This window comes from Schistocerca nitens, chromosome 1 (assembly GCF_023898315.1).
Source record: "Schistocerca nitens isolate TAMUIC-IGC-003100 chromosome 1, iqSchNite1.1, whole genome shotgun sequence".
Lineage (NCBI taxonomy): Eukaryota > Metazoa > Arthropoda > Insecta > Orthoptera > Acrididae > Schistocerca > Schistocerca nitens.
Window position 1 is genome coordinate 981244122 of NC_064614.1, and position 25777 is coordinate 981269898.

The 25777-nt window shown below is 42.9% G+C and overlaps 1 protein-coding gene across 1 annotated transcript in view; it reads right to left on the minus strand.

Annotated features, from left to right (window-relative positions):
- Positions 1-25429, minus strand: part of LOC126216970 (forkhead box protein L1-like) — a 68858-nt gene extending 43429 nt beyond the window's left edge. Inside the window, exon 1 of the mRNA XM_049942109.1 lies at positions 25283-25429. Coding sequence (XP_049798066.1) covers positions 25283-25429 — 147 coding nt within the window. The remainder of the gene's footprint in view (positions 1-25282) is intronic.
- Between the last annotated feature and the right edge of the window lie 348 nt (positions 25430-25777).

Genomic DNA, 25777 nt, shown 5'->3' on the forward strand with positions numbered 1-25777 from the left:
CCATGCTAGCTTGAGACACACTGTTGCGATTTGCTGTAATGTCAAAAGACGCTCCAGTGTTTCACTGTCGCATTATATTAACCAGATTACAGTTACTGGCTCCGCTGTCGATATCTGAACGCTCAGGAGTGTTTTTTCTTTATGGCTTTCCTCGACTGGACCCTGCGTTCACTGTTTCTGCAAACTGTGCATACCGCAATTCATGTGCTCTCCTTATGTGCTGTTTCAATTTGTTTAGGCTCGAATTGTGGGCCCTAGTTGTTGATTTTTTAGGCAAGCACAATTTACAGTCGAAAAATATTTGTTTTCCCGATATGGGTACAAAATTAAAGTTACCACTTAAAAGCGCCCACGGATTTTCATCAGTTGTAGAATTTTGAAATGTCTTAATGTCATTTTTCTTCTACCCGTTGCATGGTATTACAACAGTCTTGATTTAATTGCATACACCTTACTACAAATATGTACCGCATTTGGAGATGACAATGCCTGTAATGCGCATTTGCGATTCCATGTTACTTCCGTATCAAAATTTATACCATATCAACTGATCGGTAAGCGCCGCTTACGTTCCTCAGTTTTCAGTATTGCAAGACAAACAATAAGAATTCCCTCTTCCACATCCTCTCTAGCCCTAATGTAAGCGGACAACTTTACTTAGATCACCATCGAATTAATCAATGTCAAATAAAAGTAACCACGTGTTAAATCATTACTGTCTCTGGTCAGAAAAACCACTCTCGAAAGAATCTCTTAACGTTAGTTGACGATTTTCAGTTCGGCTGTTAAGTGCTAGGAGCATATTATTATAAAATACAGCTGAGAACCGCGGACCGCACGAATACTTGATTCGTGCGGGCCCATGTTGACGACCACTGGTTTACATCAGTCGCCCGCATCCCGGCATAGCTACACACCAACATGACTCGAAAATGGCACAACATGTTTTCCTCGGGCGGTGCGGCGTCACAGCATGTACTGTTCTCACAGCGCAATGCATCCAAGAGTGTCAAACAACATCTCAGCCGCACTTTTCCTGCCTTATTACACGCACGTAAAGATACAAAGGCACAAGAACGTAACTTGGTCTCCAGAGGGTACAAAAGTGTAGTGGAGTTGGTGGCTGACGTTTGGAAATTTATTCTGCACTGTTTTCATACACTGAAACGCCAAAGAAATTGGTATAGTCTTGCGTATTCAAATACAATGTAAACATGCAGAATAAGCGCCTATATAAGACAACAAGGGTCTGGCGCAGTTGTTACATCTGCTACTGCTGCTACAATGGCAAATTATCAAGATTTGAGTAAATTTGAACGTGGTATTATAGTCGGCGCACGAGGGATGGGGCACAGCATCTCCGAGGTAGCGATGAAGTGGGGATTTTCCCGTACAACTATTCCACGAGTGTACCGTGAATATCAGGAATCCTGGAAAACATCAAATCTCCGACATCGCAGCGGCCGGATAAAGATGTTACAGGAACGGGACCAACGACGACTGAAGAGAATCGTTCATCGTGACAGAAGTGCAACCCTTCCGCTAATTGCTGCAGATTTCAAGCCGGCCTCTGTGGCCGAGGGTTCTAGGTGTTTCAGTCCGAAACCACGCGGCTGCTATGGTCGCAGGTTCTAATCCTGCCTCGGGCATGGATGTGTGTGATGTCTTTAGGTTAGTTAGGTTTACGTAGTTCTAAGTCTAGGGGACTGATGATCTCGGATGTTAAGTCCCATAGTGCTTAGAGCCATTTGAACCATTTTCTGTAGATTTTAAAACTGGGCCATCAACATGTGTCGACGTGTGAACCATTCGACGAAACATCATCGATAGGGGCTTTCGGAGCCGAAGGTCCACTCGCGTACCCTTGATTGCACGACAAAAAGTTTTACGCCCACCTGGGCCAGTCAACACCGACATTGCACTGTTGATGATTGGGAACATGTTGCCTGGTCGGACGAGTCTCGCTTCAACTTGTATCGAGCGGATGGACGTGTGTGGGCATGGAGACCACCTTCTGTGGCGCTGCATGTGAGCAGGGCACTGTTCGAGCTGGTAATAATAATGTGGGACGTGCGCTTTTGGGGTGATATGGGACCCCTCATACGTCTAGATACGACTCTGAGAGGTGACACGTACGTAAGCATCCTGTCTGATCACCTGCATCCATTCATGTCGATTTTGCAATCTAAAGGATTTGGGCAATTCCAGCTGGACAATGCCACACCCCACACGTCCAGAATTGCCACAGTTGAGTTGAAACACTTCCGCTGCCCAGCAAGCTCCCCAGACATTAACATTATTGGGCATATCTGGGATGTCTTGCAACGTGCTGTTCAGAAGAGGCCCCCACCCTCTCGTATTCTTACGGATTTATGGACTGACCTGCAGGATTCATGTTGTCAGTTCAAGTCACGTCGTGTTGCGGCACTTCTGCGTGCTCGCTGTGGCCCTACACGATATAAGACAGGTGTAACAGTTTCTTTGGCTCTTCAGTGTATGACTTCGAACAGCTGAAAATTTTGTGGGAAGTGATGCGAATTTATGTGAAGTATTGAAATTGTATGAGGCGATATTGTAAATTTTGTAAATAGGTGACTAAAACATTAGAGTAAGACACAAAGTAAAACAATTTCATAATTATTGCACGGATTTACCTCCGAAACTATTTGAAATAGAGCTCATGCGCATATGAACCTTTTTAATTAAAATGAGCTTTACATCAGAAGACTGGAAAGTAGGTGATTTCCAAGAAACGGTGCTCATCGAAGTCGCGAACCCGCTCAACTCTCGAAGCGGGAAAAACGGATTTGTTTTGTGCTTTGAAAACGGAACGTCGCAAGAGAGTAGTAGAACGTCGCATGAGAGTAGTATAAGTTACGAGTGAAACTAGTGAAATGTCCGTGCCGAATTCTCAGCTGCTTACCTGCTTCTATGATATTGAAAAACGCGTAGAATTCTGTTGGAAATGTGTATTGCTTCCAAATCACGGCGTGAGAAACTAAGTTGACTGTGGCTCCGAAAATTTTGCGGCGCTGTCGAAGAGGACAGTGGAACTTAATTTTCCTTTCCATTCTTTTGTAAGAAATGTATGAAGAGCAGTAGTATAACAAAAAACACGTGGTTTGCCAGCACTGCTTTAAGTATTGACCAGAACATGATACTTGTTGCGTGCTGAATACGTAATTTTACTCTGGAAGAGACTACGTCTGAGTGAAAACTTGCATTGAATACGGTTTCTGACTGTTGCAGTCTTTGTAGGGGGTGTGTGTTATGTTATCGTCATTAATCATAGTGTCCACATTGGTGGTAAAAACAAAACTGTAGAAGTAGATGAGTCTCACATCATCACCTGCAAATGCAGAAGAGGACGATTATTTAAGAATGTCGGAATCGAGCGGGAGTCAAGAAAGAGCTTCATTTTACTTGTGTTTGCAGAGGAAAAGAAAAGCTAGTACCTCTCATTCATCATTTCATTCTACGAGATACGAAAGTGATCACCGATGGTTGGACATCACAAAAGACATTGAAAAACGAGGGAAGTGATCATGAATTCGTCAGTCATTCAACAGAATTTGTAACGTCCGACGACCCATCTCTGCACATACAGAACACTGAGTGGCTATGGAAGTCACTTAAATCGCCTGTCAAGAAAGAGGAAAGACCCGAAGTTCGAGATGAGTTGTATATCTTTCAGTTTTTATATTTTCACAACTTTTGTCTGTCTAGCAAATCTCTCTCCTGTGACATTTTCTCAATTTTTCTAAAATGCGTGTCAAAAGTGTGACGGATCTCTCGTCTGTGAGATTCTCCTAGTTCTCCTAAAATATGTGTCAAAACTGTATCCAGGCTATGGGAAAAAAGGAATGGTACACGTTGCCTACACCATCCACGGCACTGTGCACGACGACGATATACCTTATGAGTAATGTAAGTGATAGTATTAATTTTTTTAATTGCCTATACCACATACAGTATTGTACATGACGACGATATACCTGATGGGTAATGTATGTGACTTTAATCATTTCCTTAATAAAGTCCAGTGAGTGTAAAAAGTGCTGTTACTCTCTCGTTTTTATAATGAATATCTCTTTTCAGTAAGTTCATCTTTTGTCGTCTCACTTGTCAACCTATCAAGAGTCGTGCCAAAATTAAAGCAACAAACAGAAATTTTGCAAAGTTACGTTTATTTCGCCACAAAACAATATGAACAGGTGATAGTAAAGTAGAAGCAATGTAAAGGATACAGAACTTGAACAACTGCAACATACGTAATGGTAGACAAATAAGTTCTTCGTTTTTTCCATAATTCCGACAACTGGTTAATGTGGTCAGTATGGGGTGTGACCATCTCTGGCATCAGTACAGGCCTGACGACGATGGGGCCTGCTGTAAATGATGTCATCAATCTCATGTTGAGGCAATAACGCCCATTGTTCCTGCAGAGCTGTTCGCAAGTCTTGGAGAGTGCTTGGTGGATGAGAACGTGATGCAACCCATGTCCCTAGTGCATCCCAGACTTGCTCTATGGGATTCAAAGCGGGAGAGCGAGCAGGTCATGCCGTGCGTGCAAATTCTTCCTCTTCCAAGAAAATATCAATCACCCGCGCTCTTTGAGGTCGAGCATTATCGTCCATCATTACGAAAACTAAACCCACAGCACCTCCCAGAAATCCCACTTGAGGTCCCCAGATCTCGCCACAATACCTGACAGCAGTTAAACCTTGCTGATTCAAACGTATAAGTTCACGAAATGGTGTTGGAGAGGTCAACATAATCTCTGGTCACACCATTAGGGACCCTCCTCGATATCGGTTTCTTTCCACAAGGTTTGGGTCCCGAAATCGTGTTCTACGTACCATCCAGATGCGAATACGTCGAGAATCACTCTCCAGACCAAATCAGGACTCATCTGTGGAAAGAACATTGGCCCACTGTTCGACCGTCCAGGTGGTACTCTAGACGTTCCCCTTGACGCATCAGAGGCATACGTACATTACATCTCCGGCAAAGAAGGCCACTCTGCCGAAGCCTTCTGTACACCGTTTGCCTCGATACAACATGTTCAGTAAGTGCTTCGAGGTCAGATGCCAGTTGCCGTGCAGTCTAAGGCCGTACTGTCGTTCCGTTACGGTCAAATAATAGTCCTCTCTTTCTGATGTCACACGTGGTCGGCCCTGCTCTGATCTTCGGGGTACATTTCTGGTCTCTATGAACTGTCACCACAACCGAAAAACAGGCCATCGCGCCACATTGGTTCGCGACTGTCCTGATCGCAGTCTTCCTACGTCCCTCCACCGCAGAGAATCTGGTAGGCGTCTTCACTGTGCCATAAGCACCGTCTACAACTGTGTACAGAGCGATTGTGGTTTTGGAGTACCTGCAAGCACTACCCCGTTTGATTGGTGCCCTGATGGCATCGTTGGCGTGGTTGTTCGTTGACCAGAACGCTATCTTCCGTGCAGAACACGAACGTACGGACATCTCCTGACAATTTGTCCGATTATATCGTGAATTAGACACAGGACGGGGAAATAGCGGTTTCTTGCTTTAATTCTGGACACGAGAGTATATCGCTCGCAGTGAGACTGCGACTTCGATGTGCGCCGTTCCCTGGAAATTACCGGGAACAATTTGTTGTAATATTCTGCGCTATCGTCACACGACAAAACAATTACGTGCAAAGTATGCGAAATACTACAAAATTCAAATTGCGCATGATTGCGCAACTCAAGCAAGACTGAAAATTAGAGACAAAAGAAGACAGCGGCACGCCGACATTCATCGTAGAGTGAAACAGAAAATGTATTTCCTACTTGGAGCAACATTTAAACTAAACGCCCATCGTTGATTTGCCTTTGCGAAGAGGTTTACCTTTAACCGGACTGTACTGTACATATGGGAAGTGGTAGTAGCAATAAATGAAACAAAAAGCGAACCCTCAACGTACCTAATGGTCTACGCACAAATCAAACGTCTAGTTTAATTGACTTGCATCAGATACCAGACGGAATACACGAGTCGTTCAGTGTAGCACAGCCGTGAAGCAAGCCTCATTCATAGCCCTTAATCGGCTATCACGGATCGTTAATCACAGTTCAGACGTGGCTTTCATTTCCATATTTGTTTGGAGTCTTGCAATTTGAAGCCCTGATACAAGAAAGATCGTTACAGAAAATGCTGCGTCGGAGTAAAGTACGTTGCTACATGTGTCGACACACGAGGAATTTGGTACGATGCTAAAAAACGTTTGGAATCGTGTTTTGTTTCCTGACCGGAAAGCTTATCTGATCCACTATTGTAGGCAAATAATCAAGAAAGTAAACATCATAGAGGGAATAAAAGCTTCTGCTGTGGTCATGAAGGTCTTAGGCTCTTTTTAAGAATGTTTTAATTGTTTCGGTCTACTTCTCGAGATATGAACGAAGATTGTGTCCTCTTTCCACAACGAAAGGACAGAAGAGATGGACGGTTGAACAAATCCACTGATCTAAGCATTCACTATGAAGGCACTAGGACACAAAACTGTTCTAAGATTTTGCCCGGTAGACGACTATACATATCACTTCGTTTTTTCAGATAGCTGTAATGATCATCATCTTCCATTAATGTATTACATAATTCCCTAAAACCAGAACAAAAGAAGCTAGTTTACTACCATCCTCTTTTACTCCATGTATAGTTTTTGCGCCACAAACACCATAAACAACGTCTCGTTTTATTTTTTTGTATGTATTTTCAACAAGTCAGGCACTTTACTTTTATTCGAATAACTAGTTCAAACAATTCTCCTCATTTTGAATTTTAGATAATGCCGATACCTTGTGTAATTACATTTGAATTTATGATATTCGTAATAGCAAAGTACTTATCCAGATAAAATGTGGTTACTCTATTACTACAGAATTTCTGTCAGTCTTTGAAGGAGCTGGCATTGTGCTCCAAAACCACTAGTAGTTGGTTTCTGTGGAAAGTATCCCACAAAGAACATACTCCGACGAATGACGAAGTTGCTGCACCAGTAAGTCACGTGTGACTGAAATTAGATTTTGTACCACAGATTAGGAGAAAAAAAGCTTGACCTGTACGCCACGCTCACTTACGTAGTAAGGTTCTATTGAAGGGTGTATCGTCCGATCTTTTGAACTGCCTAACCCATCCAATTAACTTATAGGTTAACGTGGACCGAATGGGGACGCTGCTTTGAAATTTTTACAAATACAGATCATTGACGAAGATGAAAGAAATTATAAGTGACAGAAAAAGGATTGTGATTCTTGAGTTTCTCCCGGCGTATTTGATAATCAAAATATCCACGGGTGTGCTGCCGGTCTATAGTGTCCAACGGGCACAATATTTCGGCGATCATACATGTCGCCATCATCAGGTGAACTGACGGACTGAGCTCCTGTGAACGTGCCGGCACGGAGATCCGTACGCTATGGCTGCTCAGTTCCCTCTGAGCAGCCATAGCGTACGGATCTCCGTGCCGGCACGTTCACAGGAGCTCAGTCCGTCAGTTCACCTGATGATGGCGACATGTATGATCGCCGAAATATTGTGCCCGTTGGACACTATAGACCGGCAGCACACCCGTGGATATTTTGATTAGAAAAAGGATTGACTGAAGAACAAACAAAACGCAACTCAATCCAGTTCAAGCCAAGCCAACCCAACTCGATCCAACCCCAACCACATTCCGCCTGTCCCAACCTACTCCAATCTAACCCAATCGTCGTTGGATACACGCACAGATAGCGACGGGGTAATATACAAGTGACTATAATTTATAAAACTGTACAAAATGTCTGACACTAACATCCAGCATACTGTGAAGATTCTTTGTAATTAGAGTCTCTTAGACGTCATTCCATTAAGTCAAAGAGGAACAGGGCACGTTTCCAGGAAATTCCCCTCCATGCGATTCGTGCGAGGATCCATAACGCATCAGTAATGGTTGCTAGAGGACTGTGTCGAAAAGATGCAGACCAGACATAGTCCAAACGTATTCTGTGGGCTACAAGTATGGCGAACGCGCAGACTCGGGAACCAGTCGGTGAGCAGTTCTTGGAGGGAAGATTTCAACATCCCTGTCACATTTAGTGAGGCATTGCCGTGGCAAAGATGACGTTGATTTTCCTGGAGACAGTGCTTCCAGCTCTAAAACATTAACGTAGGATCAGCTTTCTAGACTGCCCTCCGTATGTATAATTCTGGATCGTGTGTTGTATTTGATGGTGCCCCAAACAATCGCATTTAGTGATTGCCCACTGAGACACCCAACAATGCTGCTGCCGTTTGCAGTCACCACGGTAGAGTATAACATCTATTAAGTCAATCACCTTGACGTAATAGATGTTGAAGCGGGATTCGACAGTAGTATTTTTGCCAGCCAACAAACCCACGAGGGTTTTCTCGTATAATTGCCGCCTCTGCCGTTTGTAGTTTGTAGGCAACAGAAGCCGAAGCAATGATGTGTGTGCTACCAGTTCAGCCCAAGGCAGACAGTGTCGAACGATGAAAGCAGACAAGTTCTCATCCACTGCATTGGTGCTGCGTTGGGTCAACAAAGTGGACGTACATTGACGCACCTCCTCGGATTTGACCTAAACCATTCCGACTAAAAACGTGATATTTATCATCTGCACTTTGTTAATTTTTCCTCTTATGCAATCAATTAGGCAGCTCTTGTGACTTTTCTTTTCGGCCGCGAAACTCGAAATATCACATTACACGAAGGTGAAGGCAGTAAAATGTCTTGTACGCTTTTGTTTCGACAATTGCTGCATATAAGTGTGTCTTTTAAATTACGACTTCATTTTTATTAAGGCTAATGATTTACAAAATGTCACAAATTCCTACAGGAGGTCGTAAAGGTCAAAATTAGAAGAAAAGTTACTATCGGTACGCAAGCGACAGCATGCTACGTAATATGATCCAAAACGACGCGTATGAAAACGACATTCTTCCCGGGCTAATACCTCGGTTTCTGCAGGTGATGGGAAGGTAGGATGTAGCGTTCTGGATAGCCCTTGGGCTACTAACCATTTGTATACTCAACAGAAGAATCGTCTTAGCGTCGCTTTCCTACAGTAAAAGTCAAAGTGTGAATGTTACACTCTTCATCCTGCTTAGGCAAATAGAGCAGATTGGTTGGTTCTTGTTGCATTTTGTTATGGCCTGCGTTGGACATTAACGGGCTTACGGAGGCACGGTTAGTTTACGGGCGGTTTTTAAAACAAACACCGAAAAAGGGTTTTCCTTTCTACTTTTCCGTATCAAAACCGAGCTGCAGATTCCAAGATGGCTATGCACAGCAAATAGCTGAAATTTTTGCGATATATTGCTAAGATCCCCGCCTCGAACAGCTTCGGAAATTCTCTTGATATCTCTATCCGTTTCGTAGATACGGACGTTCAAAGTTATCCTACTTCTACACGTAAAATACGCACATAAACTCCGGTATGAGCCGAAATCTAGGTAATAAATAACTGCAGCAAATTACTCAAATGGCAGACTTATACTGTCTAGGCGTTTATCTAGAAATGCCAGCTTCCCGTTTTCAGAAATCTGTGTTAGCTGTTGGGTGGTTCCTTAGAGATTCCCGTAAATTTGATTTTTCACAATTTTTGCGGACCAAACCGAGCCAAGGTGGCCTTATGATATATTTCTAAGAACGCGATCTCGAAAAGCCTTGAAAATTTTATGGATATCCTTATCCGTTTCCAACATACAATACATTACGCAAAAAATACGCATGTAAATTCTGATGTGAGGCGAACTCTAAATAACAAGTAACCGTAGCAAACTGCTCAAATTATAACGTTATCTTCTATATCTCTAGGCAGTTATCAAGAAGTGCCACCTTTACGTTGTCAAAAATCTATGTCCGTTATCGAGAAACACAACAAAAACACGGTTTTTGGATATCAAAACCGAGTCGCAGCAAATAGGTGTAACTTTTACGATACGTTACTAAGATCTCGATCTCGAACAACCTTGAATAGTTTATTGAGGTCTTTATCCGTTTCAGAAACACGGAGGCTCAAAGTTAGCCTACTTATACACGTAAATCCGATGCGAGGCGAAAATGTAGTTTAAAATGTGAGGTAGCACGGGGAAATATGCTGTAAAATCTCTCGGTTATCATCAGAAGGGTTCTGGGAACCCAGTGTTTAAAAGACTCTGACTGAAGAAGGAAGACCAGCTGCCTCAGTCTACCTTTCTCAGCGTGTTTAAAAATGTTACCGAAAATTTTGGCATGCGAACATATCCGTGCTTTTTTATGCTGAGAGAGGACGCAGTGGTGTAGAAAGAATGACAGTGACAGTGACAGAATAGTGCCAGGAAAAGAGCGAAGAAGACTGCGCCAGTGGGAGAGGAATAAAGAGAAGGAGAAAGTGGAAGTGGGTGAGAGTCAGTGATAATGAGAGACAGAGTCTTTGATAAGAGACAGCAGCAGTGGGAAGGAGTAGCAGTTAGAGAGAGCAAGAGGGAGATAGTGAAATTGAGAGAAGATAGTAATAGTAGGACAGAACGAAGGAGTATGTGGCTGTGAGGCAGAAGACAGTGACAGTTAGATACACACAAAGAGATAATGACAATAAAATGGGCTGAATGAGTGTATGGAGTAGTGGGTGTGAGCGAGGTACAGTTAGGGGATCTTGTAAGAGTGAGAGGTGAGCTGCATGTTAAAAAGAGCGTGAATATGTTCGCATGCCAACATTTTTGGGAACATTTTTAAGGGTGCTAAGGAAGATAGAACAAAACAACTGGTACCCCACTTTTAAATCAGTCTTATAAACAGTAAAATATTGGCCTTGTTTGTGTTTCGATAACACCGTTTTTTTGTTGGTTAATGATACGTCCGGAAACCATTGCCTGCTGAGAAATTGACCAATGTGTCCTTAAATTCCCATCTGTCTGTTAGTAGAAGCAGGTTCTATAGGCAATGCTGCATATGTTTCCATGCATCCTGAAACAGCATTCAGCCGTTCTTTGCAGTGAATCACGCATTCCTTCAAATATACCTGGCTCCATTCGGGTTACGTCACTTGTATACTTCAGATGCTCCTGTAATATCTGCACGTTGTTGATAATGTGGCCATACATCAGTGCCTTTACATGTCCGGTTAGCAAGAGATCCAAAGGATTCAGGTCCGCTTAACGGGAGGCCACGTTGCCGAACATCCGTGACCAAGTTACCGCCCATGAAACGTGGTACGCATAAACCACAGCCGTTGTCCTCCTGCAAAGGTGAAATTCTACAGCAGCGCCGGTAATTCATCGTAGAATGGCCTGCAACAGCAAGACGGCCTACAGCACCAAACAGTACAAAGTATTCTTCAGAAATAAAAAAGCCTCAACATTTATTGATTTCCGGACATATAATTATAGGAATTTTCTTCTTGTTAGGACCAATATTCTCTCCCATAGGGATATGTGACACTTTTTTTAAACAACATGTATAAGCAAAGAACTGTGTAAACATTATGAATAACAGAAACGACAAAAATGTCATTTACGTCGTTACATATCAAACAGCAGCATCTCATCCACAGCTATCTGGATGAATACATTGGTTTGTATTTGTGCAGGCGAGAGGGAAAGAAAGAACTGTGAAAGACGAACATATCGGTCCGACAAGAAGGCAATCATTTTGTGCTGGCACTAATGTATCATGGTCCATCGTCTCCTCTTTTGTCCATAGGTTTTACACACGCATAACTCCCGTAGTAACATGGTTTGTACGAAGTGAAATGCCACTAAATGACAAACCCATTTCCTGGTGAGCGACCATTCTGTTCATTTCGAGCTCAGTCACCTGCTAAAAATGCCCGATGCTCACGGAGCGAGCTTGATAGGTCACTAAATCTTCCAGTCCCACAAGAGAGCACGATGCTGGGGTCGCGTGCACAATATTCCACATCTACATATCCATAATACCACCAGTTCTCTGTTTTACCGATGAGACCTGTATTTGTGCTCCACCAAAATTTTGTCATTCCCTCAGAATCCTTGAACACCAAACACTCCACCTCACCTACCGTATCCGCCTACCTTGCACCAGTCGTATCTTGTATCACCTCATTACTCCCCTATCTCTCCTCTCAGAATTTAATACACTTCCTGCAAACTTGACACGAAAGACTCTACTATTTCATCTCTGCTTTTCAACCCTTGTACTCTGCCGCGCTTGTACTAACACATCTCCGTTTCCCAATGTAACACCTACACACTTTGCATACCCTGTCCCAGAGATCTACCCATCATAACAGCTTCAGCAGAACATTCCCTTTCCTCCCCATGTCAGGACTCTCCGCCCATTCCCCCCTTTCCAAAGGGTTCGTTCGGGATGCTCCAATTCATCTTTTCTAATCAGATCCTTTTCAAAACACTCTCCCTCAGCAATACTCCTCACTACTGCTCATTTCCTACACTACTGGCCATTAAAATAGCTACACCACGAAGATGATGTGCGACAGGCGCGAATTTAACCTCCAGGAAGAAGATGCTATGATATGCAAATGATTAGTTTTTCAGAGCATTCACACAAGGTTGGCGCCGGTGGCGACACCTACAACGTGCTGACATGACGAAAGTTTCCAACCGATTTCTCATACACAAACAGCAGTTGACCGGCGTTGCCTGGTGAAACGTTGTTGTGATGCCTCGTGTAAAGAGAAGAAATGCGTACCATCATGTTTCCGACTTTGATAAAGGTCGGATTGTAGCTTGTTGCGATTGCGGTTTATCATATCGCGACTTTGCTGCTCGCGTTGGTCGAGATCCAATGACTGTTAGCAGAATATGGAATCGGTGGGTTCAGGAGGGTAATACGGAACGCCGTGCTGGATCCCAACGGCCTCGTATCACTAGCAGTCGAGATGACAGGCATCTTATCCGCATGGCTGTAACGGATCGTGCAGCCACGTCTCGATCCCTGAGTCAACAGATGGGGACATTTGCAAGACAACAACCATCTGCACGAACAGTTCGACGACGTTTGCAGCAGCATGGACTATCAGCTCGGAGGCCATGGCTGCGGTTACCCTTGAGGCTGCACCACAGACAGGAGCGTCTGCGATGGTGTACTCAACGACGAACCTGGGTGCACGAATGGCAAAACGTCATTTTTTCGAATGAATCCAGGTTCTGTTTACAGCATCATGATGGTCGCATCCGTGTTTGGCGACATCGCGATGAACGCACATTGGAAGCGTGTATTCGTCATCGCCAAACTGGCGTATCACCCGGCGTGATGGTATGGTGTGCCATTGGTTAAACGTCTCGGTCACCTCTTGTTCGCATTGACGGCACTTTGAACAGTGGACGTTACATTTGAGATGTGTTACGACCCGTGGCTCTACCCTTCATTCGATCCCTGCAAAACCCTACATTTCAGCAGTATAATGCACGACCGCATGTTGCAGGTCCTATACGGGCCTTTCTGGATACAGAAAATGTTCTACTGCTGCCCTGGCCAGCACATTCTCCAGATCTCTCACCAATTGAAAACGTCTGGTCAATGGTGGCCGAGCAACTGGCTCGTCACAATAAGCCAGTCACTACTGTTGATGAACTGTGGTATCGTGTTGAAGCTGCATGGACAGTTGTACCTGTACACGCCATCCAAGCTCTGTTTGACTCAATGCCCAGGCGGATCAAGGCCGTTATTACGGCCAGAGGTGGTTGTTCTGGGTACTGATTTCTCAGGATCCATGCACCCAAATTGCGTGAAATATAATCACATGTCAGTTCTAGTATAATATATTTGTCCAATGAATACCCGTTTATCATCTGCATTTCTTCTTGGTGGAGCAATTTTAATGGCCAGTAATGTATAACACGGTACAGAAGTGAACTGCTCCGTTTGTAATAAACATTATTGTAAATTGTTAGCATCTTAAAAGGAAATATTTTATTTATAGTCTTCTGTGCACTACCAAGCGTTTTAATATAATTTAAAACACACACACACACACACACACACACACACACATTTATGCATTTTGTAAATGATCTCAGCGAAAGAGCGGCAATGTATCGTTTCCGGACAAGTCCATTTCTGGCAGGCGAGGAAATAAAATATCAAGAAAGGATAAATGGTCTACGTGTGAGCCGTATCTTCGCAATGTTAATCACTTATTCCTGGTATACTTTGCAACGCATCCTACAGAAAATTCTTTGTGGATGTTGTGATTTTCCAGCTCGTTAGTGGATAACGACCAACCGAAAAACTGAGAGGGTTGCAGGCTTCAGAGAGATTGCCGGACAGAGCTTCTAAGATTTTTGACAGTCACTTTTTACAATGTTTATGCTGTTGTCTGGGACCACGATTCCATATCTTGTCCGAACGGGTCGTCTTACGTTTGCTTAATCCGTGTGCCTGCACTCGTGAAGCCATAATTTCTTGCTTCAGATTTCATCTTACCTTTTCAAGCAGAAGTTTGCACGTCCTGGTCAAGAGCCGTGTATGTAAATAGTTCACAGTATAAGCAAGCTGAACGAAGTTGCATCATTTCATAATGCCTAAAGTCTTTTATAGGTTCTGAGGACATTAAGCAAAGCTCTAATAATAAAGCAGATTTACAAGAAAGAGAGATTCATGTTAAGAAGAAAGCAAACCAGGGTCTTAGGCTACAGCCACTCTTGGTTAACTTGTGCAGCGAATAAGCAATGGATGAAACAAAAGACAGTTGCAGAAAGGAAATAAAAATGTAGATTTTTTGTGAACTCTGAAATAATTTCAATTCTTTTTATGTTTTGCACATTTCGATCTGCAAGAACTTATAGAAATGATTGCGCTTATCTTTCAACAATTTTTCAACGCATTTAGATAGAGATTCCAAGTACTCATTATATCAATTTTCTGTAGGCCTCTGGTTTGTGATAATAACAGATGGAGATGGAAAGATGTAAGAAAAGAAAATTTAAGCAACATATACTGTATTGCGAATAAGGCTGCAACAACTTCCATCTGTCTACGTCACTCTTAATATTTTTTGTATATTTCTAAGTGTACGTGAATATTTTTATGAGTCACAAAATATACCGGGTGGCTATAATTAAACTTTTCCTATTTAACACGTTATAACATGGAAACTAAGTGCCGTAAGAGGACCAAACTCGGTAGCATTAATGTCAAGGACATGGGGAAGAGAAATAATGCAGAATCAATTCAACTGAAACACTTTTAATGTGCTCCTACGGTACATCATACAATTACATAGCGGTATCGTTACTGCTACGATAGAAGCTCAATATGGCGCCCAGAAGAGTCCAGAAGAGTCTTAAAGCCCAGAATTATATTATGCATAGCAGAACGAAGCATGTCCGTAGGTATGCTGTCTAACCTCTCTTTATATGCTGCGCTTCAGATAAGCACATATGTGAACGTTTACCTGGTAAACCTTATCCTTTAGACAGCACGACAACCAGAAATCACAGGGAGTTAGATCAGTTGATTGTGCAGACCAAGCGTTTTGGAATCGATCGGCTGATAATTAGATCGTTTCCAAATGTGTTTCGGAGAAGCAGATGAACTTCACGTTATAACACGTTATAACACGTTATAACATGGAAACTAAGTGCCGTAAGAGGACCAAACTCGGTAGCATTAATGTCAAGGACATGGGGAAGAGAAATAATGCAGAATCAATTCAACTGAAACACTTTTAATGTGCTCCTACGGTACATCATACAATTACATAGCGGTATCGTTACTGCTACGATAGAAGCTCAATATGGCGCCCAGAAGAGTCCAGAAGAGTCTTAAAGCCCAGAATTATATTATGCATAGCAGAACGAAGCATGTCCGTAGGTATGCTGTCTAACCTCTCTTTATATGCTGCGCTTCAGATAAGCACATATGTGAACGTTTACCTGGTAAACCTTATCCTTTAGACAGCACGACAACCAGAAATCACAGGGAGTTAGATCAGTTGATTGTGCAGACCAAGCGTTTTGGAATCGATCGGCTGATAATTAGATCGTTTCCAAATGTGTTTCGGAGAAGCAGATGAACTTCACGAGCGATGTGTGGTGAGGCCCCATCTTGGATGAACACTATTGAGTTCAGTGTGTCTCTTTCTCTCTCCTGTAAGGCAGATGTGATATGCTGGTGAAGCATATCACAGTAACACTGGCCAGTCACACTGCACGCATTTGGTCCTTGAGCGCCAACCTGTTCAAAAAAGAGTGGACCAATGACGAACGTAGCCGTGAAGCCACACCATGCGTTGACACGTTCACAATACAGAGGAACCTTATGCACAGTGACTGGAGGTGAAGATCCTCACACTCGGCAATTCTGTGTGCTCACCTCACCTGTCAGAGAAAAATGAGCTTCGTCTGTCCGTAGGATGGTCCAGGACCAGCCCTCGTCAACTTCAATCACAGAGAGAAAGAGTACGTCTTTGTGCGTCCTGTGGTGCAAGCTTCTGTACGATATGGAGTTTGTGCGGATACCATTTGAGAATGGTTGGAAGCTCCTTCCGTACAGTGGACCACGGGATATTCAACCGTCGTGATGTAGCACGCACACTGCCTGACGATCGGGAATAGGCGCAGCGTTGTCTGCCGTAACAACAGCGATTTCATCAACCACCTGTGCTGCAACCGGTCGTCGGCATCTTTCCGGAGCGACGCCCAGTTCTCCAGTTGATTCGAACTTCTTCATCACGTAAACAAGTGCACTACGACTGGTCAGGTGTGTGAGACTGGCCGGCCGATGTGGCCGAGCGGTTCTAGGCGCTACAGTCAGGAACCGCGCGACCGTTACGGTCGCAGGTTCGAATCCTGCCTCGGGCATGGATGTGTGTGATGTCCTTAGGTTAGTTAGGTTTACGTAGTTCTAAGTTCTAGGGGACTGATGACCTCAAAAGTTAAGTCCCATAGTGCTCAGAGCCATTTGAACCATTTGTGTGAGACTATGAATCACGATGACTGATCAGGGCACCTGGTCGCCATAATTGGAACTGGACCGTGGCGCTGTGAGGCTTAGAAATCATGCATCCCATACACTGTACATTAATGCTACCAAGTTTGATACTCGTACGATGATTAGTTTCCGGATTATAACGTGTGAAATAGGGAAAGTTTAAGTTAACCACCCACGACTGCAACCTGAGCATCCACGGTAATATAGAAATATTAAATATAAAATGACGAGTAGTGAAACCAATGCTTTAAAGGCCGGAGTCATTTAACGTAAGAGTTTTCTGGTCATGACGACGTGGCATATTGTGAAGTAAGTGTCACTGCATAATACCAATCCAGAGGAAGATCACTGAAAATGTCGGCGTTATCCAGTGACATATTGTGAAATGTCACTGGATAATACCGATCCAGAGGAAGGTCACTGAAAACGTCGATTTTATCCAGTGACAGTTATTTTACAATACGGCGCTGTACCATACCTATAAAACTCTTATGTTGACAAAATCAATATCAAGAAGTCTGAATCTACAAACTTCAGAGAAATTGTAAAGAACTGTGCAAAGGGGACTGATGGCAGTTGACCGATAGTAAGGAATAGTTTAAAAAATTGTAAAAGAGGTAGACAGAGTGAGAACAGAACGAAATTTGAATTATGAATAAACTAAGTTGACACGAAAGTGATTGAGAGTAGCAGAAATACAATTGCAACTAGTTAAATTTTGAAACAGTGATCAACGCAAACGGGAAAGAAATCTCAACTTCTATTAAACATTGCCGAAACGGTATGTCTCTAGCATAGTACTGCGTAAAAATTAAACGTGAAATGTAGGACAATCAAAGAAGGAGGAACCGAAAGTATTTGTAGTTTGCTGCCGGAGAAGGATGTCAGCAATGCAGTGGGCAGGTTAAGTACGAAATGAAAGGGAGCTACGGAGACTGAAAGAAGAAAGGATCATACTGCGGACAGTTGCCAGAAGAAAGGACAGATTTATGAAACAAACACTGTGGAGGTCGAAGAAGCTGTAGAGCTGAAAAATTTTTTAGGCTTGAAGTTGATTTGCTTACATATTTCTCAAAGGCAATTACTCGTAAGTTTGCTGTTTTAGCTGGCATTTTATGTACAGGAACATGTTCTTTGTGTTGAATGAAAAGAGCTGAACGACTTGAGGAAAGAAGTATTCAGATGTTGATTGGAATATGTTCTTAGAAATTCTGATTAAAGCAGGGATGAAGTACAGCGAGTGAAAGGTTATTCACAACTTTTACAGAAACCAGGCTGCAGAAGAGCATAAAAGGGAGGGAGACATTGAGAATGGAGTGAGACGGGGTTCTAGCCTAGCCCCCACCTTATCTTATCTGTGCTTTGAGCAAACAGTAGTGGAAACGAAACAGAAATTTGGAAAAGAAATTGCAGTTTAGGCAGAAAAATAATAACTTTAGGGATTACCGATTGCGTGGTGATTCAGAGAGAGACGGGCGGCAAAGTAGTTGGAAGACCAGCTGAATGCACAGTGTCATGAAAATAGTTTATAAGATGGACATCAACAAAAGTAAAACAAGGCTAATGGATGAAATTAAATTAAATTAGGTGACGAGGAGGGAATTATATTACGAAATGAGACACTAAAAGCAGTTGATGACTTTTGCTGTTCCAGGAGCAAACTATTTGACGACTACAGAAGTAAAGAGGGTGTAAATTGCAGACTTGTAACAGCAAATAAAGCTCTTTTATAAGAATAACTATTTTCACCTCTAAAATAAATTTAAGTGTTGGGGAGTCTTATCTTAAAGCATTTGTCTGGAGTGTAGTGTTTTATGGAAGTGAAACGCGGATGACAAACGGTAGAGGAAAGAAGAGAATATAAGCTTTTGAAATGTAGTGCAACAGAAGACTGAGCGTCTATTTATTTTAATTATTGTATGGGATTTTGACGCATTAATATATGTATTAATGTGTCAAAATTTGGTTTTGGATTAAGTCATAGGAGAGTCGGAAGAAGAATTTAAAAACCAAAGCCATTGGAAACTAATACGACTTGGAAGACTTAAGAATGGCATCCAGATTTCTTGGCTAGTTTTTGCAAATGAAACGAGGAGATGACAGCAATTAAACAGAAACTGTCAAGGAATGCGATGAAAGAGTTGGTCACCAAATATCATTCCAGAAAATCATCTAAACATCCTATTCAAAAACTGATCGCAAAAATGGACAAATAGAGGGATTTCCATACTTCAAGTGTTTCGGCGAAATCCTTGAACCTGCAGAGAGAGAAAAAATGACAAAGAAAATTCGGATGCAGAAGCTTTGGAGATCTTATGGTAGAATCTACAGTATCTGTAAGAAAAAAATTATGTCCACACAAACGAAAATCATGCACCATACACAGTTAACAAGCTCGAAGTTTTGTACGCTAGCGAAACGCTTACACTACACATTGAAGGTGATTCAACAGATATCCTGAAAGAAGAACGCAAAATTCTAAGAAAGATACTCGGCTCTGAAAGAAAAGAAGATGGGCACACACTACAATCCACAAACAACAACCAAAAAGCTATCGAATCTCTCGCCTTTTCAGAAAAAGAAGACTGAGATGTCCATGTCTCGCCTTTTCAGAAAAAGAAGACTGAAATTTATGGTGACATCCATAGACTCCCAACAAAGAGATTCACTCACAAAATGTCGAAGTACTGAACAACTCAAAACCGTACTCTGGATACAGTAGCTCAAAAATTATCTAGATAAGGCTCTTATAAGTTAATAAGACATTTTTAACTGAAAAGTTCGCAAATGGGAAGTACTGCCAGATAATGCAGTCACCACCTGACCAGGGACGAAGTGAACTGAAGAAATAAGAAGGACCCCAGGAGAAAAAAGCTCCGAAGGTTGAAACATAATAGCTTTTTGCGATACGATAGGGTTCAGTCGTACCTAATTATTATTTATAAAGAATCCAGAGTAAAATACATATGTGCAGTATTTATGTTATGCAGCAGGAAGTCTTCTGGTATGCCATCGTATTATGTTATGGGACATTCTCTTGTGGTGCGTGACGATTTGTAGTTCTCCGCAATCACGAAGTGGAGAGGATAGCCACTCAATTTGTGTAAAAGGATATACACAACAGCCATGTTGGTTTCTGTTCCTGTTTAGCACTGATCATGCTTTGCGTGGCACGTCAAAACCTGGTGGTTTTTCGGTGACGCGCGGCATATGATTATTTTGTTGTCCAGTGCATTCTCGAGTCCACGCGTTGGTACGGTTGACCTTGTCTTCCATAACGATACCTGCTGTTTTTGTTGGTTGTCGCCTCGGGAGGCTCTGTTATCGTTGGTATCATTAGTATCTTAATGGATTGGTAGGTATCTGTTACGAACGATGTTTTTGCACTCGTTCGAGAGAACATTTACGCTTCTATGAATATGAAAGAACAAAACTGAATCTTTTATTTTATTTGGCCTCCAATGACGCGTTTCGCCTTATACAAGGCAACTACAGATTGGCCTACGAGAAAAAGTACAATCTTTCACGTAAATGACACGACGCCGATTTAGCATAATTGGACAAGCACGAAAAAATAAAACAACTCACCGGCAAAATATGGTGTTAAGCACATAGGATGCAGCATATAAATAAAACAACTCACTGGCAAAATATGATATTAAGCACATAGGATGCCGAGCATACAAATTTTCCAGCTGGAAACCACCGTGGTCAGAATTTGAAAAAATAAACTTACTGGTTTAAAACATTTTAAATGAGCGAGAAATTGCGCTTAAAACTCATGAAAGCCACAGCAGGCAGTTGCCCTCGTCAATTTTTTTAAAAAGGTCTCGTTCGGTGTCCTATAAAATACTTATCTCGAGAACAGCCAAAAGTATTCCAAAGCAAATAACCAGCTTAGTTTCACAAAAGGTACGTATATTTGTATAAATAAGCATGGCTCTGAGCACTATGGGACTCAACTGCTGTGGTCATCAGTCCCCTACAACTTAGAACTACTTAAACCTAACTAACCTAAGGACATCACACACATCCATGCCCGAGGCAGGATTCGAACCTGCGACCGTAGCAGTCGCACGGTTCCGGACTGTGCGCCTAGAACCGCGAGACCACCGCGGCCGGCTATAAATAAGCAGCGGGTTAGATTTGTCAGATGTGCAGCGCCGTGCATATCCACTAAAACGGGATCAGGCCTACATAGATGCATTACACAGTAAAAATGTAGGAGGCGCAGTCGGGCATGCTCCTGGCTAGGCATAGAAATTTATAAGAAGTATACGGCTAGTATACGTAACCCATAGCAGATGGCGTATGTAGGTCATCGGTTGCGATAGCTATTAGGTTACCAAATATTATCGCAAAGAAACATGATAAACAATAAAGCCATATAAAAGTCCTTGCTTAAAATTGCTGGTAAAATGTTTACACAAATAAGTCATAATGAAGAATAGCCAACAAATTTAAAAAATCAAAAAGTATAAAAGCATATATTGCAGTGGCGCAAACGAATAAAATCTTCACAAGGTAACCAAGAATCTTATTTCTCAGACGGCCAGGCAGTATTACGGCTAGAAATCACTTGGTACACTTTCATCCCTTCAGTCCAAATTAAGCCACAGACGCGTTAAGTACCGTCATATTATAGTCAGTAACGTCAAAAAGTAAGAGAGAAAGCCACGCGGGGTAGCCGAGCGGTCTAGGGGCGAGTTGTCACGGTTCGCGTGGCTTCCCCCCGTCGAAGGTTCGAGTCCTGCCCCGGGTATGAGTGTGTGTGTTGTCATTAGCGTAAGTTACTTAAAGTTAGATTAAGTATTGTGCAAGCCTATGGACCGATGACCTCAGCAGTTTCGTTCCATAGGATCTTACCACAAATTTCCAGTAAGAGAGAATCAATACGCTTACTAGTTGAGGTTGTAACCACTGCGTAGAATTTGTTTCGACAACACCAGAAATCATCGGCATAGTGTTATTTAGATATTATTTTTTGTGCATGTGAGCTGTTTGTGAAACTGGGGCACAATATTCATCGTTTGAGAAGACACAGAAAAGAAGAACGCAGCGTGATTGTCGACATTCCTCAGGTTGCACCACAGTTTCTTGTCTTAGCTTCTGGGATGTTTTCGTTAGGTGGCCTCCGCAAGATATTCAATCAACTGTTACTATCAGGTGCCTTGGTGTTTCGTTGTGAGTAAGTGCAGGGTTCTCAATGGAAGCAGGATACCTCCGTTTTCGTGGCAAAAGATTACATGGGTAGATCGGGTAGCAGTTGAAGAGGTACTAAATATAATATGGGAAAAAAATTATTGCACAACTTGCCTAAGAGAAGGCATCGGTTGATAGGATACACCACGGGACATCAGAAATCTCCAATTTTATAATGGAGGGAATTGCGTGTGTTGAAAAGCGGGAGGGGAGAGAGGGGAGGAAGGCGAAATCTGTAGAGGGCGACCAAGACTTGTTTACAGTTAGCTAGTTGAAGTGGGTGTGGCTTTGTAACACCGAAATGCAGATAAAATACCTTCTACACCATTCCAAATTTTTCGCCGTTTAATATCTAGTGATAAATTGTAATATGCTGGTAAATGGAAATGATCGTATGGCATCATGGTCGGGAGGCCCCTATTCGGGGAAGTTCGGCCGCCAAGTGCAAGGCCGATTTCATTCGACGCCACCTTGGGCGACTTGCGCGCCGTTGATGATGATGAAATGATGATGAGGGCAACACAACACCCAGTCCCTGAGCGGAGAAAATCACCATTCCAGCCGCAAATCGAACCCGGGCCCGCTTGCATCAGAGGCGAGCACGTTACCACCCAGCTAAGCAGGCGGACAATACACTGGTAATTCTTAATCTGGAAGCCTTATGACAGAAACTATAAAACGTAATGGATACAATTGTGTATTTACTTGTCAATGTATATAACTGGTTGTAATTGTAATGCAAATATTGTAAACTGCTGGGTAATAGCCAAGTGAACTTTATTTAAATGTATCGACAGCAACGACGAAAGGGCAGTAGCTGTGCCGTTGTTTATCTTAGCGCATGGAGAGTCTCTGTCACGTTGCGAGCAGAAAGGAGACACAGCAGCTTGAGTCTTGAAAGAGTGCGGAAGTGTTTGTTGGTCGCTCCGGCAGAGAGCACGGTCGCAGTGGACGGGCGGACGAAACTGCAGCCATAGCTATTGGCGGTCCCAGAACTATCCGTGGCTATAGAAGCGACTCGTGGTTCGCAACCAGCAGCAACAGCAGCAGCTCAACATTGTTGTCGGCTACATTCTTCGTTGTCCGCTCAGTTACAACATCCTAAAACTGTTAACCGACAACGTATAACTAGTATTGCACAGACATTACTCAGTGGCATTTCTTTCACAAACTTTAATAACTATCTTTCTTAATTAATAACCTGCATTGCACCTGTGCCATCATTGTCCTCAGACATTATTACCAAGCACTGTCCTTTTCCTTTCCAGGCAATCACCGAATGTTGTAAAAATATGAAAATTGATTAACTATCTACTGCCACTTTTGTTTGTTTACTAATGACTAGTTTCTGTTCAAAAATGGTTCAAATGGCTCTGAGCACTATGCGACTTAACTTCTGAGGTCATCAGTCGCCTAGCACTAATGAAACCTAACTAACCTAAGGACATCACACACATCCATGCCCGAGGCAGGATTCGAACCTGCGACCGTAGCGGTCGCTCGGTTCCAGACTGTAGCGCCTAGAACCGCACGGCCACTCTGGCCGGCGACTAACTTCTGTTTAAATTTTGCTGCCTCAATAACTTTCATTCTTATATTGCATAACAGAGGCTTAACTGATTTGCAATTTTGAGTATTAACATCACTCACTTAAAGTAACGTATTTTCTCTGCCTCGTGATGACTGGGTGTTGTGTGATGTACTTAGGTTAGTTAGGTTGAAGTAGTTCTAAGTTCTAGGGGACTGATGATCATAGATGTTAAGTCCCATAGTGCTCAGAGCCATTTTTGAACTTAAAGTAACGTAAAATTTCACTGGCAAGACTAATAGCTAAAGATACAGCACAAATTGAGAGTGCGCAATTTGATTCATTCCGTATTTAGCTTAGCGAGGGACTTGGTATGTATTTCATTGTTCTTATGTTAAAAGAAAACCAGTTGCTCACTTGCTTCAAGTGAATCAATTCAATCTCTCAATAATGAAAAGTAAATTGCTTGCCTTTTTCCAAATTTTGCGTTACGTTAAGCTGAGGTTACTGAAAGTCATTTTTTACGTAACACAGTTTCAGTATTAGTTAGCCACTGGTTTAACTAGCAACTTCATTTAACTTTGCTTTCATAATTTAGTATTTCAGAGTAAGTAACTGCAAACTCAGTGCTTTCTGATTCATTTATTTTCTCCTGAACTATTGTATTGTGGAAAAGCGTGACAACCTTCTGTTCCAATGCCAGTGATTATTTGCTTAATTTCCTTTGCCATTACGTTTCTTACGATTCTGGATATTCATTGGCCTAGTGGACTGGTGACCTTTTAATTGTCTCTTTTTTGCTAATCAGTATTTTTTGTGTTACATATTACGTGGTACCTTTTCCCCCATGTGTGGTTCGTGAGTGATTTCACTAAATTCCATCCACTTCAAAATTATTGTCGGTATGTAGATTATGTTTAGAACAGATTCTTTCTTCAGAAGGATCTTTTGTACACTTTCCTCCTACTAACCGGTATTATTTTCCTTCGGTAACGATGGCCTTGCTCATTGTAAAATTTCACCAGGCATACGCAATCACCGTATTTTATATCACAATCTGATAGGCTGATTAGGAAGGGTGATGTTACAGCTTCTGAAAGTTATGCAAAGTTTTGTACATGATAGACTGGGGTGGACAGTCCTCTGAAACTAGTCGTCGGACTCAAGACGACAACAGCAAAACTGAAGAGGCTTAAAAGTTTCATTTTAGGATATGACAGCTGCTTCAGGCGGCTACGTACTGCTCCTCTAGGGAGATATTATTCGACAAATTACAGAAGCCACAGAGGAATTTATTTATAGTCATTCTCCTCACATTCGATTGGAATGAGAAGAAAACCTAAGGTACTAAGGTAAGTAACTTTTGCGTTGCACTTCGCAGTGGTTTTCTGAATATGTACGCAAATGTAGATTCCATTCATTTACGACACGTTGGGAATTCGACCATCGCTGCTTGCCTAAAATGCATAACACCTGTGACGATCGAAAGGCGTTGCGTTATTACGTTAAATGATGGGCCGCCCATATTAAGGCGCAGATGAAAGTACCCGTAGCATGACGAGACGTGGGAGACGTGCGAAGAGCGGCCGGCGTTGCCGTAGCAACAGTACCTGCGAGAGGGCGACAAGGCGCTGCGAGGCGGAGAGCGCGGCCAGCAGGTGCAGGCGGCGGTGGTGCTCGCGCAGCAGCAGCAGCTCGTGGTCACGCGCGCAGTCCATGGCGGCGGGGCAGCACGCCGACAGCGGCAGCCGCAGCATCTCTGCCCGTGCCGTCCTCTGCGCCGCGCGGGTCCGCGTGCTCGCCGGCCGATGCGCGCCGGGCGGCCAGTGCGCATGCGCCGCGCGCGCGCCGCTGTTTAAACGAGCCGCAACACGTGCTGCGCCCACGCGACTCCTGTCCGCTGACAGGCAGGCATTACGGCAGGGGAAAGGAGGGGGGAGACTCTTCAAGACACCGAGGTGCCAATACAGCAAACAAACGTCGTCCACATAACTTGTCTCGCAATTTGAGAGTGTCGGCTTCGTATCTTGACAGGGCGCATCACATAGTTCGCATAAAAAGATGTACAAATTAATTGTATGAATGCGTGGTGTCTCTTCATTCGG